At 39.1% G+C, this 16,791-nt stretch overlaps 1 protein-coding gene and 1 long non-coding RNA gene across 2 annotated transcripts; one reads left to right on the forward strand and one right to left on the reverse strand.

The window, feature by feature from the left end:
• Positions 1 to 8,453: 8,453 nt before the first annotated feature.
• LOC147488680 (uncharacterized) lies at positions 8,454 to 9,167 on the reverse strand. The gene is made up of 2 exons (XR_015203089.1): positions 8,852 to 9,167; positions 8,454 to 8,698 (listed from the first exon to the last, which is right to left on the reverse strand). It is a non-coding gene; the product is annotated as an uncharacterized LOC147488680 (long non-coding RNA).
• A 4,690-nt stretch (positions 9,168 to 13,857) lies between these two features.
• Positions 13,858 to 14,808, forward strand: LOC147488681 (uncharacterized). The gene has a single exon (XM_086574452.1). It carries the CDS (start codon positions 13,858 to 13,860, stop codon positions 14,806 to 14,808), a length of 951 nt encoding a protein of 316 aa, XP_086430578.1.
• The last annotated feature ends 1,983 nt before the right edge of the window (positions 14,809 to 16,791 follow it).

Raw genomic sequence — 16,791 nt, forward strand, 5'->3', positions numbered from 1 at the left:
TCCTGATCATTTCCATAATGCATTCGAAAAAATCGGACCGGTAACGAAGCGGCAATTTTGATTTGAAGTTTCACAAAAAATCGAAAAAAATCACAAATTTCGATTTGGGCTTAACTCAACCCTTAACTAACCTACCACCGACCGTAGCGACGGCTTTTACCTTAGCCAATAGTCGCGATCTTCTTCTCCATCCGCCATTAACATCCAAAAGCTCAAACAAACTAAAAAAAAAAAAAAATAAAAAAAAAAAAAAAACCTAAATTAACCTCGCCCACAATCAATACCCAACCCAAATCGACTCTAAAAGCTTCCCACCACAACAACCCCCACCGATTTACATCACCAAAACCACCGAAAACTCCAAATTTTGGTGCTTTGCGGCCACCACTCCACCATCACCACCATTTGTTGGTTCAGTTGGTCGATTTAAATCCCACCACCACATCCCATTTAAACCCCCACTACATTCCAAACTTCCAATGGCTCAACAACGCCGAATTTTGCAGGAGCAAGCTTTTACCGGCGACCACTTCGCACCGTTCTATGGTGACGAAATGATCAGTCGAGACTGGAATAGCTTGTGGTACTCGACTGAAGCCTATTACCACGAGGACTTAGTCAAACGGTTCTACAATACGAGGGAGTTGGAAGGGACTAGGATTTTTGTTGTGGTGGCGAAGAGGAGGAAGGAAGTGACGACTGGGTTGTTGGCTGAGATTCTAGGCATTCCGCCTAGAATCCATCTAGATGTCACCCTGCAGGAGTCCCAACATAATGGGGTAGAGCTATTGATGAGCGAGACGCTTATTGGAGGGACTACAATGTGAGATCGAATTGTGTTCGACAAGGCTTCCCTTAGGACCAACCGGTGGTTGCAGCTCGATGGATTGGTCGGCCCCTGGGGAAGGAGAAGGTCGGCGACATCGGCTGAACTACCTCCATATCTTATGGATACTCCGGGAGTAGAAGCACGAAGTTCAGATCTTGGAGTTTCTGCTTAGCATGATTAGGGGAGTAGGGAAGTCTGTTGCCCCTCTCCCTGTGTTGATAACCAAGATCATGTTGAAGTTGAGAGCAGCTCAGGCGACTGATAGGACTTACATCACCCTACACCGTAACCCGCGCATCTATAGGGAGTGTGTCCAACGAGTGTGGAGGTTGGCTGAGGATAGAGAAGAAGAAGAAGAGGCTGGTGGAGAGGAGAATGCCGAGGAGGCTGGGGGAAATCAGAATGCCTCGGAGGATGAGGAGGATTTGACGTGTTTTGATGCGGATGCCTTGGAGAGGTGCTGGTCAGATGCAGAACGCATGGCTGTGATTCATCGTGGCATGCGTTCGCTCAACACTATCTGCGAAGACCTCCGGACTCGACAGGCAACGATGCATCATAACTTCGAGGTCCGTACCCAGAGAGAGGACGAGAGGTGGGAACAGATGAGGGCCGAGCTAGAAGCTCAACGCCAGTTCCGGGAAGAGATGCTTACACGATTCCCACCTCACGGGGACTCTCCTTCTAAGGACACACCATCGAGGCACGAGCGTCGTCGCCGAAGGACGAATGGTGCTGGCCCATCAAGAGCCCGTGAGCGATCTCGGATCGTGTGCCCTCCGCTACCCGAGACAGGAGTAGTTAGGGATAGCATCGGTTGATGTTTTATATTTAATTGTAGTTTCATTATTGTTATTTATTTTAATGTAAGTTTTATGTCCGTAATTTGATTTTTTTTTTGTAGTGAAATGTACTTGAATGAAAATTTTAATATAATGGGTTAGTTTCGGTATCGTGGTTGTTTAATATTGATCCCACCTTCCCAACTTGTTTGGGGTGGTTTTATCTATTCAAAGATGATTTTTAGATAACCCTCGTGTTAGAATTTATTGGAGTCAAGGTGAAAATATATGGCCGTTTAGGCATATCCAGGGAATAAGTATAAGGGTAGGATGAAATCTAGATTAAATAGGTAGATTCTATCATAAATTCAACCTAAAAGATACTAGGTTTGAATTAGAATCAAGATAATGAGTTGTTTCCGTTTTCGGGTTTGGAAATTTTAGAATTTCCGAACCGCCGTAAAAATACTTTTGGCAACTTCGATCCGTTTTAGCAACTTAAAACCTATATAAGCTTCATACATTCTACACTCACAACTCACACTACACCTAAACTCCATCACTCACCTTTCACTCCCACGATTCCCCACGTGTCGGCTCATTTTTTCGAAGTTTCAAGAACTCCGAAGCTTTTCAAGCCCTCTGAGGGGAGAGCGCTTTTCGCGACTCTGTATATTTTTTCACATTTTTGTCGGCGACTTTCAGCTAAGTTGGAGCGCGAGCCACGCTCAAACACTGGAAATTTCAAATACTTTCGAGGCGCTTTCGGCGACCGACTTCGTGGACCAGAAAATTTCCGCCAAGGGCGGGTAGTATCCGGATCATTCGCAGCTATTCAGAGCGTAATTTTGAGATGACATCTCCAACACGATACCGAACAGTCTTTCGAAGATTTGTTCCAAAGCACTACTTATGGTGCTTGGTTTTTGAGGCGATCACATACGTTAATGGCCGGGCAGCTTTATGGTAAGACCGGATGCACTTTATTCTCCAACACTAGCATCTTATTTTTACGATAACTGCATTTTCTTTGAAAGACCCGGATGGAGAACAAGTGTTCTCCATCAACATTGATAATGAACCAATGGAAATTACCAGGTTCTTGCTAGCATTTTTTCTTGGACTTGCTATGCCCGCTGAAATACAAGACCCATGGTGCTATTGGGTAGATAATATGTATGTCTACACTTATGAGTTTTTGCATGAGTCGTATGGGGCGGGCATTTTCCGTATCGAGGACCAAGGGGACTATTACGTCGCTTTTGGTAGCCTGTCCATGAACATAGGAACTGTTATGTTTTGGATCATGCTAAACATTTTAGGGGAATGGCGTTTTTCTTCTGTGAATGATGCCACTTGCAGTGTTTTCCTTGCTTTAGCCACGGGACATATGTGTTATGACCTTCCCCGAACCTTGATGTCTAGTTTAGCTCGATCCCATAGCATGAGGCATAAGTTCCTTCTTATGCCTGTTCTAGTTTTCCGTATTATGCTATGTTTCTTTCCTATTTTTTGTACACGTTTCACGGATTGGATTACGGTCGACACTGTACAACCCACCAATAGTATTATTCGATCTTTCCGTGCAATGACTTGGCAAGGGTGGAGGATACAACCTCATCAGGTTGCACCTTACACCCCGTCAGACCAAGTGGCTCTTAATAGGTTAGCAATAATAGATGATAAATGGCGGGGAAGCCGGCAAATTATCATGGCATGGCAGATTTAAAGGAACCTCACTTCTTTATGGAAGAAGAGGATGAGGAAAATGATGAGTAACGGGGAGATAAGGTAAGTTTCATTCTAGTTAGTGTCCGCTTATGTCCCAAGCAATTTCATTCTTATTAACCCCATAATGGGTAGAACTTCAGATAGAGTTGCGTGGGTTTTATTTCCTTTATTAGTACATTCTAACTTTGTTTTGCAGATGTTCTGAATTTCACACGCGTTTCAATGGTATTTTTCTTACCCTCTTTATTTACAATGCTTTGAGGACAAAGCATGCTTCTTTTGGGGGGGGGATAGAAACACGCGTGTAATTAAGGCATCTGTTAGGATATAGATAGAGTTAATATGCATTTGTTTTCTAGTTAAAATTTTAAAAAATTCAAAAATATAAATAAATAAGTTCATGCTATACACTTAGGAATAGTGGTATTGTTTTCCTTCTCTATGCTCTTAACAATCTAGAAGTCTCACGTAGCTTTTGCATTTGAATAATTGTTAGAAACTTAGGTTAATATGTAGGTAATAATCTTTGCATCTATCTATAAATATATTACATGAGTATCTATGATTGTTAGCGATGAAGTTTACGGAAATCTAGGCTAGAGTACTAATTCTACAAATCCTGTGAGAATATAGCCTAAAGCCTTATATGAGCGAAACATTTGAGAAATGACACAAGGGAGAAGTAAAATCCGTATTGAGAAATCACATGTCCACTTGCTTGATCACTATGCCATATCCTAAGCGAGAATTTAGGCCCTTTTTGGATCGATATAGCCAAAAATTCAAACCTATGAATTATTTCCCGCTAGTCTCCCCTCTGAGCCTTTCTTTAGCCTTTCATAAACCACAATCCCTTTACCCTGTTACAAAAACAAAAACAAAATAAAAAAAATAAATCAACCTACCCAATTTAGAATAAGTCTGAGAATAGAATGAGGAAGAAAGAAGAAGAGAAAAACTTGTGTAAACAAAAGTTAGTTAATTTCTTCAGAAAATAAAGAAAAGAAGTTTCCATCCAAGGAAAAAAAAAAAAAAAATAGAAATAAATAAAAACTCCAAAAATAGAAGAAAAGGGAGTCAAAGCCAAATGTTTTGCATCCATTGTAATGCAAGCTCGCTTGTAGATGAGTTAATTCAATCAATCAAGTGTTTTGCATTCATTCTAATACTAGCTCACAAGTAGATGCATTCAATAAAGGGTTTTGCATTTGTTCAATCAATGAAGTGTTTTGCATTCATTCTAATGCTAGCTCACAAGTAGATGCATTCAATAAATGGTTTTGCATTTGTTCAATCAATTAAGTGTTTTACATTCATTCTAATTGATAAGTTTCCAAATAAGCGTTTTTATCCTCTTGTAATGCTTCAATTATGTCAAATTATATAATCAATAATGTACAAAACTCATGTTTTTATCGCCTTTTCAGGATACAAGCCAATTTTGAACCAAATACCTCAAATGACGTGATCTAGAGCCAAAATGAGCCTAAAAGGGACCTTATTGGACAACTGAGAAAAAGTGATAAAAAGTCACTGGTCAAAGCCAACAGTCAAAGTCAGAGCTAACAGATAAAAGTCAATGACAACTCAATAGTCTAAAAACTCAAAAGTTTAGGAAACAGTCCAAGGCTTCAAGGACCAAAAAGTCAACCCTTTGCAAGACAAAGACTCCACGTTTTGCATTATTCTAATACAAGCTCACACATCAATGCATTCAATCAAGTGTTTTGCATTCATTCAATCAATCAACTGTTTTGCATTCATTCTAATTGATCGATTAACAAATATGCATTTTTATCGTCTTGAAGTGCTTCAATTATGTCAAATTATATAATCAATAATGTACGAAACTCATGTTCTTATCATTTTTTAGGATAGAAGCCTATTCGGACAAAATACCTCAAATGACGTTCTCTTGAGCCAAAAAAGATACTAAAAGGAACTAATGGTACAACCGAGAAAAAGTGTCAAAAGACAACGGTTAAAGTCAATACCAAAGTCAAAGCCAATTGTCAAAGTCAACTTAGGGTCCAAAACTCAAAAAGCTCGGGGAAACACTCCAAGGCTTCAAAAAGACCAAGTGACAACTCACCCTTTGCAAGACAAAGGATTCCATATTTTGCATTCATACTAATGCAAGCTCACACGTAGATGTATTCAATCAAATGTTTTGCATTCAATCTAATGCAAGCTCACACATAGATTCATTCAATTAATTGTTTTGCATTCATTCTATTGCAAGCTCGCTTGTAGACGCGTTCATTCAATCAATCAAGTGGTTTGCATTCATTCTAATACAATCTTGCACGTAGATGCATTAAATCAAGTGTTTTTAATTCATTCTAATGCAAGCTCACATGTAGATGCATTCAATCAAGGGGTTTTTTTTTTTTTTTTTTTTTTTTTTTGATTGGTGTTTAGGTTGTTAACGGGTCCCTACCCCTTTAAAAAAAATAATAGAAAAGGAAAAACAAGAAATTACAATCTCTCATACTCTTTCCCCATTACATCATCATATATAATTTCTTACATCTTGAGGAAAGGAACTTGGCCTGATCTTTTCATATGGATCAGATGTAGTGAATAACATGAACACCCCTTTCTTTTATGATAAAAGCGCTAGCTAGCCCTTTAGGTCGTTCTTCCCCCATTTCCCCACACATTTGCTGCCAACTATAATTGTGCCCTTGTTGGTTATAAGTGCTGCCTTCTCTGGTTCCTATATCCTCTCCTTTCCAATCCATCATTTTCGATGTCTCGTGATCCACGGTCTTACGTCAGATTGTCCTTGCCCTGATCATATGCCTCCTAGGCGGTGTTTCCCAGCCATCCTTCTCAATCTCAGTTGTACTCAACTGTTCATGAATCACCGACGACTGATTCATCCCCTCTTGGACCATTTCAACCCCTTGTACCACCGGGCGGCTCCCCTCGCGGTCGGGCCTTTGGCTCTTTTTCTTCTTTGCTTTCCCTCTTCTTTTTCCACTAAAATAACGGGATCTAATACTTCTTTAGGAATTTCCCCTTTCTCAGCTCCTTCCCTTTCATCTAGTATCCCATGCTCAACATATTTTTTCTTATGCCAAATACCCTTTCTAGGATCTAAAACCACCTTGACATTCTTAAGGCATTTTTGTGCAGAGTGCCCAAAGGTATCACAACAAAAACACCTTACTGGCCTCCAATTGTATTCAAATGTAACATTAAATTTCCTCCGCTCATCAATAACTATGGGCACTCCCTCCGGGTAAGGACACTCTGTATCAATTTCAACACACACCCTCGCATAAGAAGTTCGTGCTTTGCTCTCAGTGAGTCTATCCACAAAAAGTGAATTACCAATGATATTGCCAATCTTGCTAAACCCCTCCTTGTTCCACATTACTAATGGCAAATTTTTTACAACCACCCAAATAGGTAGTGTCTTTAAATCATTCATCTCATTCTCAACAAATAACTTCCAAGGCCTAATGACAAATAATTGGCTTGCAATATGAAACTATCCTCTTCCGTTTCAAACTGAAACGTAAACATTTTATCACCATGTAAATCATCTTGAAGTTTTTCATGTTCCAAGTCTTTGAAACTGTTTCTTTCACAAAATTGTACCCCAATCTTCTTCCTACAAACTGCCCTACAACAAGGTTCTCATACTTCTTGCACTCATTTACAAACTGGTCACTTTTCACATGAATAACAGGTTTGCCATCCACCAAAGTAGGTGGCACAAACTCTAAATTTTCCTCTCCAACCGAAAGGCCGCCAAGCATCTCGCCACCGACTTCTCACCCATTCTTGGTTTCTTTTGCATTCTCTCGATGTTCCTATCGCTACATTTCTACCAACTTTACTGTTGGTAATTCTGCTGGCCGCCCACGCCATTTTCCAAAGAACTTCGACATTGCACTCGAGTATCAAGGGGACGAATCGACGCGCGCCATTTTCATTTATCGTCTTTGTCTGGCCGGGTCTATCCAGTGACCTCAACTTCGGTTCTAGCCCCTCGACTTTTGCATTTGATTTTCAGATGATGAATCGTTCCACGATCTTTCATCGCGTGCTTAATGGCTGATGGTGTATCATCCCTACCCATCGATTGTGCACCACTCGATACTCGAAGGATGATTCTTCTTATTTGTTCTTCATGGTCAGGCCGATCTTGTCTTCTCATTTCGGTACTAATAGGTTGTTGTGCCCCCACTACTGTTGCTCCCAAAGCCTTCCACTCGCTTTATGTGCTTGAAGCTACACTTGCCTTTATTCCTTCCTCATGGCTATCATCAGTCTTGGAACCCACGAATCTTGTGTCAGTACTGCTAAACAATTTTTGCCTATCAACAAAGTAACTCTTGATAATCTTCGATACACTTCTAGGTTCATCTCCTTTTCCCGTACTAGCACAACCACCCTGAGACGTACTCCTGTCTCCAGCTTGAACAATAAAAACTTTGTCTGCTTCCTTCAAAGCTTTTTCCATTGTTGAAGCTTCTTTCACCATACACTATAAGAAAGCTGACTTTTAGCCACGGACCAAAACTGTGGGTAAAGGGCTTTAGCCATGGCTATCGGCTGTCGCAAGTCCGTGGGGTTTTGACCTGTCGGGAAAATGTTAGCTACAAATGAATGACCATGGGTAATTATGACGGTCCACGCAATGACTCAAGTCAGTAGGAACTTGCCAGCATGGAATGACCGTGGCAAACGCCGTCCGCAAGTGCCATAGATAATGACCGTGGGAATAGCCGTAAGCAACTACCACAGCTCTTGACCGTGGCATAAGCCGTGGCAAGTGCCATAGATAATAACCGTGGCACAATCCGTTGCAATTATTTTTGTGATAGATAAAAACTGTGGCATAATCCGTGGTAAAAGTACCTCTGCCACACACATCTTTTTGCGTTATCTACGAACATTGGCCGTGGCTAAAATGTTTTAGAATTAAAAAAAAACAAAAATTAAAAAAAAAATATATATATACTAGTTTTATCAACTTTTGCCTTTAAATCCAACTAATAATCCATCCATCCTAATAACAATATTACAAAGAAGCCACATTCCCAATCAAAATTCCTTTGCCGAATAATATATAAAGAGATGAATATTCATGCAAGTAAAAAAAAAAAGTCTGTAGCATTTATTACCACAAGCTCAATATAATATGAATTTCCAAATATTTTTCAATATATTTCATCACCCTGTACAAGTAATAATGCCTTAGTTCACCTCATGCATGTTTCTCCGTTACGTTTTATCATTCCCTTGCACTTGAATACTTTCGAAAATAATTTGAAGTCCGAGCTTTATAGAACCCTAGCCTTAATAACCTTTTCATGAGCATCCACCTGCATACAAATACCTACATACAAATGAATCACAAGGAAATGATATTAAAGTCAAAATCCCATAATTCTAAAAGTTGGAACCTAGTTGAATGGAAAACCATAATGCTCCAACTTTATATCAATAGTAATTCATGAAGTTTGGTTGTCATCAACTGCTACATGCTTACATAGTTATATCAACATCCATTCCCTCGTATCATCCTACAAATATAGTTAGACATATATGTCAGAAATAAATCTTCATGTATATTGTGAAGAACATAAAATGATACAACGTTTAATAAGATGCATGTGTAATTCAATAGAACTTAAGATAAGAAACAGTCCTTGGCTTTAGCTTACCACAGTAGCATGTCACACTTGACTAGAAGTAAACGGAAGTGAAAACAAGAGAAGCTCCAACATGATACTATTAGCAAGTGAAAACATAACTTCATTGTGACCACAATAGTTTTTGGCATTCATATACCTTTAACACCAGTTACCAACCCAAGGACCATCAATCAGCTAGGGACTATCATGCGGACTGATTGTCATAATAATACTTATGCATTTTCTCTCGCTATTACTCTCTTGAAGTGAAAAATGTTATGTCAAGTGTATATCCCTGAACATAATCATAATCTAACCATTCACAACTGAGACTCCACACTTTGGATTTAGTGACTGCTTATCGCCTTCTCTATAGATTACACACTTTGGATTTAGTGACTGCTTATCGCCTTCTCTATAGATAGCACATGGTCATTGCTTAAAGACCCATTCACATGTTAATAAGCAACATGAACTGAAAGACTGTAGGGATGCGGAAATGTTTCTGTTAAGTTCTTTCATGAAATGAAGCTGATGGAGAATTCCTTCCCGGCTCTATCTTTTTCGGGAAAGAGATAAGTTGGATGTAATTGAGGAAAAAGTGAAAAGCTGTTACTACAAGGTTTTCTTGGTTCATCGACGATATTCCTTAAGGTATGACCCACTTCAATTGCACACAATCAATTATTTTAATTATCTTAGGGATTTAAGAAACCCGGTCTCAAAACAAAAACCCGACCTTTCTATAAGCCTTCACAAACTCCAAGACAAAGACAAAATCTCTTCATACAATTTTGACAAAGTTCACCGATGATCCTGCTATTTTATAATTACGTTCTAGAAGAGCTCATTAACCGCTTGACCACATCTGCATTTCAATGATAACACATGGTTTAAGGACTATAGTTAATCCCTAAAAGAGATGAGGAAACAAGTGAAAACTGAAATGAATATATAGAAATTTTTTTATTGGGCGGATTAACTATACATCGAGATTTCACTCAGAGTAATACTTCCAAATAACTTTGAATTAAGGTAAATATTCTATACCTTGGCAAATGGATGTTGTTATGCGGAACTCTTGCCACATTCCATGATGAGTAGCAAGATCGAAATTAAGGATTTTTGGCGACAAGATATGCAGCTCCAAGAGCAATATGATGAGGTTTAAATTGAAGCCATAAAGAACTTTGGAGCCCTGCTAAGAAAAGAAAAGAAAAGATGAGCTTAGTTGCCTGATAGGATTTGTATAAAACGTGCCCCATGATAATTTAGGATTTGAAAATAAACATCGTGTAACCAGCCATCTTCACTTAAGTCTATAAATGAACGGGAGGGGTAATGTCTTGCAAATCGGTATTTCCACATCAACAGAGTCTATATCAGTCTCACAGGACAGAGGAAAGTTAAATCTAAATTATATATTCCCAAACATGCAAAGAAAGCCCGACTCTTTAACATTCTTATCCTTACCAACTATTAAAGCAGCCACCCTGGTGGAAAATTAGCCAATAATCTTCAAGAATCTTGTGAGAGAACCAAAACTATGGCAAAATGGCAGCTCAATTCTGGTTCTCCAGTTGGTCCATCGGACACAATTCAATCACGATAAGTATTGCAAATTTGCAAAGCAATATAAGAGAATAGATGTCTCAAAGTGCACAAACAGAGCGATACCTCATTACCACTAGCAACAATAAAGTGCACAAACAGAGCGATACCTCATTACCACCAACACAATAGCCTCTGAGAAAACCTTCACAAACAGGAGCATTTGGGTTTACATTCACATGCCTATATGGACAACTCTCGTTCGTGCATAATCATGTTAAAGAAGTGTCAGAACTTTTGTGTACTTCAGATCATGTTCAACCAATATAGCAGAGAACAACAATTCACCTTGTAAGAAATATGAACAGTCCCAAGCATTCTTTTCCGGAATGACCGCATTATAAATCAAAACAAATTTTCGAGTAACTTAAACAAAATCAATTGATAACTTACATAATTTATAAGAAATCCCTTTGGTATGACAATATGTAACCCACCTTATGAGTCAATTTGCAGCTAGGATTGGAACATAAGCCTTTCGAAAAACTTTGTGCGGTATCGCAATTTTATCAGGATCATGAATGTATGGACATTTTCCATCACCCTTGTTGCATTTCCCAAATCTTGTGAAAAATTGACAATACTGCTGTTCACCTTTTAATTCTGTGAAGCAGAGATGCACCTATCTTTGGAGGATGAAACCCCCGACTTGCTTCCTGAATCGAGACCCTACCGGCCGGTGCAATTTATTGGATGGTTGAAAGAGAGAAAGGGACGCCTCTAAAGTCAAGTGAAAGGGATCAAAATCAGTTCTTAAGGCCCTTATGTGTTCCCTGTGAATTTCCTTTACACGGAATTACTAATGTTCTACAATCCATTCAGGTGTGACCCTCACCCTTTTTGCCAATCGGTTCCTAGGACACCTTCTTCCCCGACATTTTAAGATATTTTGCATAGGCAGATTAGAAGAGTTTTATTTTTAGGATAAATATAAATATTACTAAGAAAAATAAAAAAAAAAGAAGTGGTAAATAATAACTTCGCTAAAAAGAAGCAGAGAACAAAAGAAACAAGAAACTACCATTCCCTTTTTAGTTTTTAGACATTGTTGTCTCTTCTTGGGTCCAAATTCCCATAAAATATGTAAGAGAAAAAAAGCGCCACATTTGCTTTCCTTAGCGGGGAACGAGGAAACATATATTCTCCTCAATACATGTGGTGGTGTGGTTAATTGCTTTTCCTGATAAAATTGGAAAGGAAATTGTATGGCTGTATGCATTGTTATAGTTATAGTGCCAACTGATTAGTATTTGGTCAAAACACAATACTTTTTTGTTTTCTTCATTTCTAGTGAAAGATATCTTTTCATTTCGTCCGGCCAGTAGTACATGACAGTTCGCAAGAATCCCTAGGGAGTGTAATGTGGACATTGTTATGAAGCCAAGGGTGTGCACGACCGAAACTGTGAAACTCCATTTTTTTTTTATTTTGTTTGTATGCGTATTTAATATAATGATTAAAGTATAATTAATTTCATTTTCTTTTGTTAATTTGTTTTGTTATGTGGGCTACCCATGACCCATGTAGGACTAACCCGGCCCATAAGTGAAATAGAATTAAAACTTAGCTTCACTGTTCGAGAGAGTTCTCTTTCTCTTCTTTTACCGACTTAGTACCGACCACTTTAAGAAACCAAAAGCTTGTAGCTATCATGGGTTGGCTTTGGGAGCCGTTAGAGGTGGATTTCTCAACGTTTTAGGTCATCCATAACTATCTTGCTTAAGGTAAGTGATTTCTTACTTACACTTCTTACTTTAGATAGATGAATGCTTAATAGAGGTATACCAAACCAATTAAGTTATTTGGATGTAGTAAGAGATGGTGTTAGGTATTTGAATTACTCTTTATGATAGTTTAATTGATATCTATTCTCTGAGGGCTTAGTGATTTTGGGTATTGATATATCTTAGTGTGATGTTACGTGTAGTGAAAGAATTATGGCAGATGATTTAATGGATGGAATTGGTTTCTTATCCCGATATATTGGCTATATGAATATATATGATAAGGTTATATGGAAATATGTGATTATGGTATATATGGTTTAGTGGGAGGCGTGTGTGTGTGCTACCTTGCAGGTCACCTCTGAACTTTCAAGGGGAAGATGACCGCTTGGAGGCCATAGTATTAAGTGACCCGAAAGCTTTGTAATATTTTCCGGGGAGGGTGTATATTACTTGTTTGCCACTTATGAGGCCATAGGGCATTACCTCATTGGAGGCCGCAAGTGTGGTCCCCGAAAATATAATAATAAAAAAAAAAAAAATATATATATATATATATATATAATTCAAGATGTGTGGATAATTGGTTTAATTTTATTGCATGCGGTTATTTACTTGGGGCTATGCTATTGTTCGTTGAGGTTAAGACCTATTTATGAGACATGATACTATCTATTCACTTCTTATATGCTTTGGGCTTTGGTTATTACTATTGAGACTTTTGTTTGCTTAAGGTAAGCATTGGCAGTAGGTTATCACTTACACGAGCCTGTGGCTTATGTTTGTTGTTCTATTTCTTTTTCAGGGGAATTTGCTATAGATGGATGACGGAGTGCCGTGAGTCCCAAAAGTGTTGAAGTTGTAGGTTAGGGGTTGTCTATAGTTCTTTTTGTGTAAATGTGGTTGGGATGGGTAAACGTTTTGCTGGAGTTGTAGTCATATATTATATGGAAGACAACAGTGTCTTTTGTTGTTTATAAATGTATATTTTGTTTTAAATCTATTATGTTATTGTGCGTGTCTTAGGTTATTGTTTTGAGTCCATAATATGTACACCGTTTGCTCGATTGTTCTAGCAATTGTGTAGACACTTAAGTAGACGAGTGCTTTCCAGCTTAATATATCCTGGAGTGGCCAGCTAGGTTATATCAAGTTGGAGGGAGTTACAAAGTGGTATCAGAGCTCTAGGCTTTTAGGTCCTTAAATTGATTAGGGTAATAGGTTTTGGGACTCACAATTAGTATTAGTAAATGAGTGAGGACGAATAGTGTTGTGTTGTCATTTTTTTTATGTTATGTTATGTTATTTGTAGGTCGGGACATCCATAATTCACTAACTTTAAATGCAGGTATTGATATTTATTTATTCTTTTCTTTATATTCATCCGAATGTCTAGTAGATCTAAGAGGTGTTAGTCGAAAGCAGGTCGAATCCGATCTTTCTCGATGTAGGGACTAATGTTCAAAGGCCGCGACCGCCTATATACCGCAACTCTTTATGACAACAGACCTGTTTGGGTAGATGATATGTTGGGATCATTTCGACAGATTGCCCAGAGGGTTACGCAGTTAGAGAGAGGCCAAGCAACTCAAGTAAACCAAAATGTACAAGGTGAACCTGAACAAGACATACCAAGGTTGGAACGAGAAGCTTGGGAAAAGATGTTGGAGAGGTTCATGAAGCTGAATCCTCCTAGATTTGGAGGCATTTCAGATCCTAATAAAGCAGAAGAGTGGAAGGAGGATTTAGAGAATATATTTGATGTCATGGACTATTCCGAGGTACAGAAACAGAGACTTGCGTCCCTTTGTCTAAATGAAGATGCTTCGATATGGTGGAAATCAGTAACTAGAGGGGAAGTTCGCCATAATATCACTTGGGGAGAATTTTGTAGGCGTTTCAGCTTACAATATTTTCCTAGCACTGTTAGAACTGCGAAGACGAGGGAGTTCCTTAACTTGAAGCAAGAGAGGATGTCAATTCTGGAATATGAGACCAAGTTCACCAGGTTGGAGCGTTTTGCCACTGACTTGCACTTAAATGAGGATCAAAGGGCGAAACAGTTTGAAGAGGGTTTGCAAAATGATGATCTTAGGTTTGTGGTTAAGGGTCAGAATCTTTCAACCTTGAGAGAAGTAGTTGATATTGCTAGGAAGTTGGAACAGGATTACCAGGAGCACCGGAGGCCTAAGGATTATCCAAAAACCGAGAGTAGTGATAAAGGGAAGCACGTATACAATAAGTATGATAGTCAGCAACAGTATATTCAGAAGAAGCAGAGGATCGGATCTTCATCTAAACCTTTCTTTGGACGGTGTCATAGATGTGACAGGTACGGTCACAAGCTCGAGGACTGTAATGTGCCTAAGAAGTTAATTGGGTTTTTTGGGAATTGCTATAGATGCGGCAAGTTTGGTCATAAAAGTGAAGACTGTAGAGTTCCTGAAAAATATATTAAAGAGAATATCGACGACTGATCGTGAGACGCTATGAGCAGAAACAATCAGACCAAGGACACTTTAAATTGGGAACTAAGGGATCCCAAAGAGCATGGCAGCAGGGACCTCAAAGAGGACCACCATCAGGCCGAAGTGGTCAAGAAGTTGTTTAGGATAATAAGAAACCAGCAGACTCCACAAGGCGCGGTCTATACAATGATGCCTCGAGATGGGGAAGCTAATGGTGCGATGTCGAAGGTATTTTTTCTTGTTTATTCTAGACCCGCGAGGGTTTTGTTTGACTCTGGGGCCACTCATTCGCTTTTATTTATCATGCTTTTATGCTTGTAATTGGTGTTCAATCCAGTATATGTTGGTACCTTTTTAGCCTTAATCACTCCACTAGAGAGAGTCATCGATTCTTAATCGGATGTAAGTGTTGTCCAATTGTGATTGATGACCTCGAACTTCCCATTGATCTGATTGTGTTGGATATGCACGATTTCGATGTGATACTTGGGATGGACTGGTTGGCAGCGTATCATGTGAGATTAGATTGCTTTGCAAAGATTGTCTCATTAGATATTCCTGGACACGAATCAATTGTTGTTGCGGCTGCCAGGGGTAATTCCATAGTAGAGGCTTACACGACACATTTAGATGTTGATGAGCATATGGTCAATGTGAAACAGGTGGAAGTTGTGGCTGAGTATACCGATGTTTTTGGCAAGATTTTATACCTACCTCCTGTAAGAGAAGTTGAATTCAGCATTGAGTTAATTCCGGGTACCACTCCTATAGCTAGAACTCCGTATCGTATGGCACCAATTGAGTTGTGAGAGCTGAAAACTCAACTCCAAAACCTCTTAGATCAGGGGTTTGTTCGTCCGAGTACTTCTCCTTAGGGAGCTCCAGTTCTCTTTGTCAAGAAGAAGGATGGTTCATTTCGCCTTTGTGTTGATTATCGAGAAATGAATAAGGTGACTGTACGTAACAAATACCCATTACCTCGGATAGATGATTTGTTTGATCAACTGAAAGGAGCTAAGTGGTTCTCGAAGATTGATCTAAGGACTGGTTATTATCAGATGCTTGTTCGTGCTAGTGATGTACATAAGACTGCATTTGTTACACGCTATGGTTCGTATGAGTTCCTTGTAATGCCATTCGGGTTAACTAATGCCCCGGCATTTTTTATGGACTTGATGAATCGAGTATTCAAAGATTTCTTGGACCAGTTTGTTATTGTTTTCATTGATGATATTCTGATTTACTCGAGGACACGCGACGAGCATGTAGAACATCTTAAAATGACGCTTCAGACACTTCGAGAACATAAGTTGTATGCTAAATTCGAGAAGTGTGAATTTTGGCTCAATGAGGTCAAATTCTTGGGACATGTTGTATCTGAGGAAGGTATAGCTGTAGACCCTGCTAAGGTAGAGGCAGTTTTAAGTTGGGAACTGCCTACTTGTGTTTCGAGAATCTGAAGTTTTCTTAATTTGGCGGTTATTATCGGGTTTTTATTGAGAATTTCTCACGGATTGCAGCACCTATGACCCGATTAACCTACAAGGGTGAACCTTTTTGTGTGGAGTGAGCAATGCCCGCAAGCTTTTGATGTTTTGAAGTCTAAACTAACTTCGCACCAGTTCGATCATGCCCGAGAGTGGTGTAAGGTACGCAGATACTGCATGCATCTCACCAAGGTTTAGGTGTCTTTGACTTATCAGAGAGGCGAGTGGTGGCTTATGCATCTCGACAACTAAGACTCCATGAGAAAAAATTATCCCACACATGATTTGGAGTTGGTCGGTGGTCTTTGTACTTAAGCTTTGGCGACATTACTTATTTGGTGAGAATTTCGAGATATTTATCGATCATAAGAGCCTCAAATATTTATTTTCACAAAAGGATTTGAATCTAAGGCAAAGGAGATGGTTAGAATTGATTAAAGATTATACTTTATCGCCCGGTACCATCCGTGGAAAGCCAATGTCGTGGCTGATGCTTTGAAAGTAG

This window comes from Coptis chinensis, chromosome 7, assembly GCF_015680905.1.
Source record: "Coptis chinensis isolate HL-2020 chromosome 7, ASM1568090v1, whole genome shotgun sequence".
Taxonomy (NCBI): domain Eukaryota; kingdom Viridiplantae; phylum Streptophyta; class Magnoliopsida; order Ranunculales; family Ranunculaceae; genus Coptis; species Coptis chinensis.

Excerpts from the sequence above, each read along its gene's own strand:
- LOC147488681 (XM_086574452.1), top strand. The coding sequence starts at position 13,858 with ATGTTGGGATCATTTCGACAGATTGCCCAGAGGGTTACGCAGTTAGAG.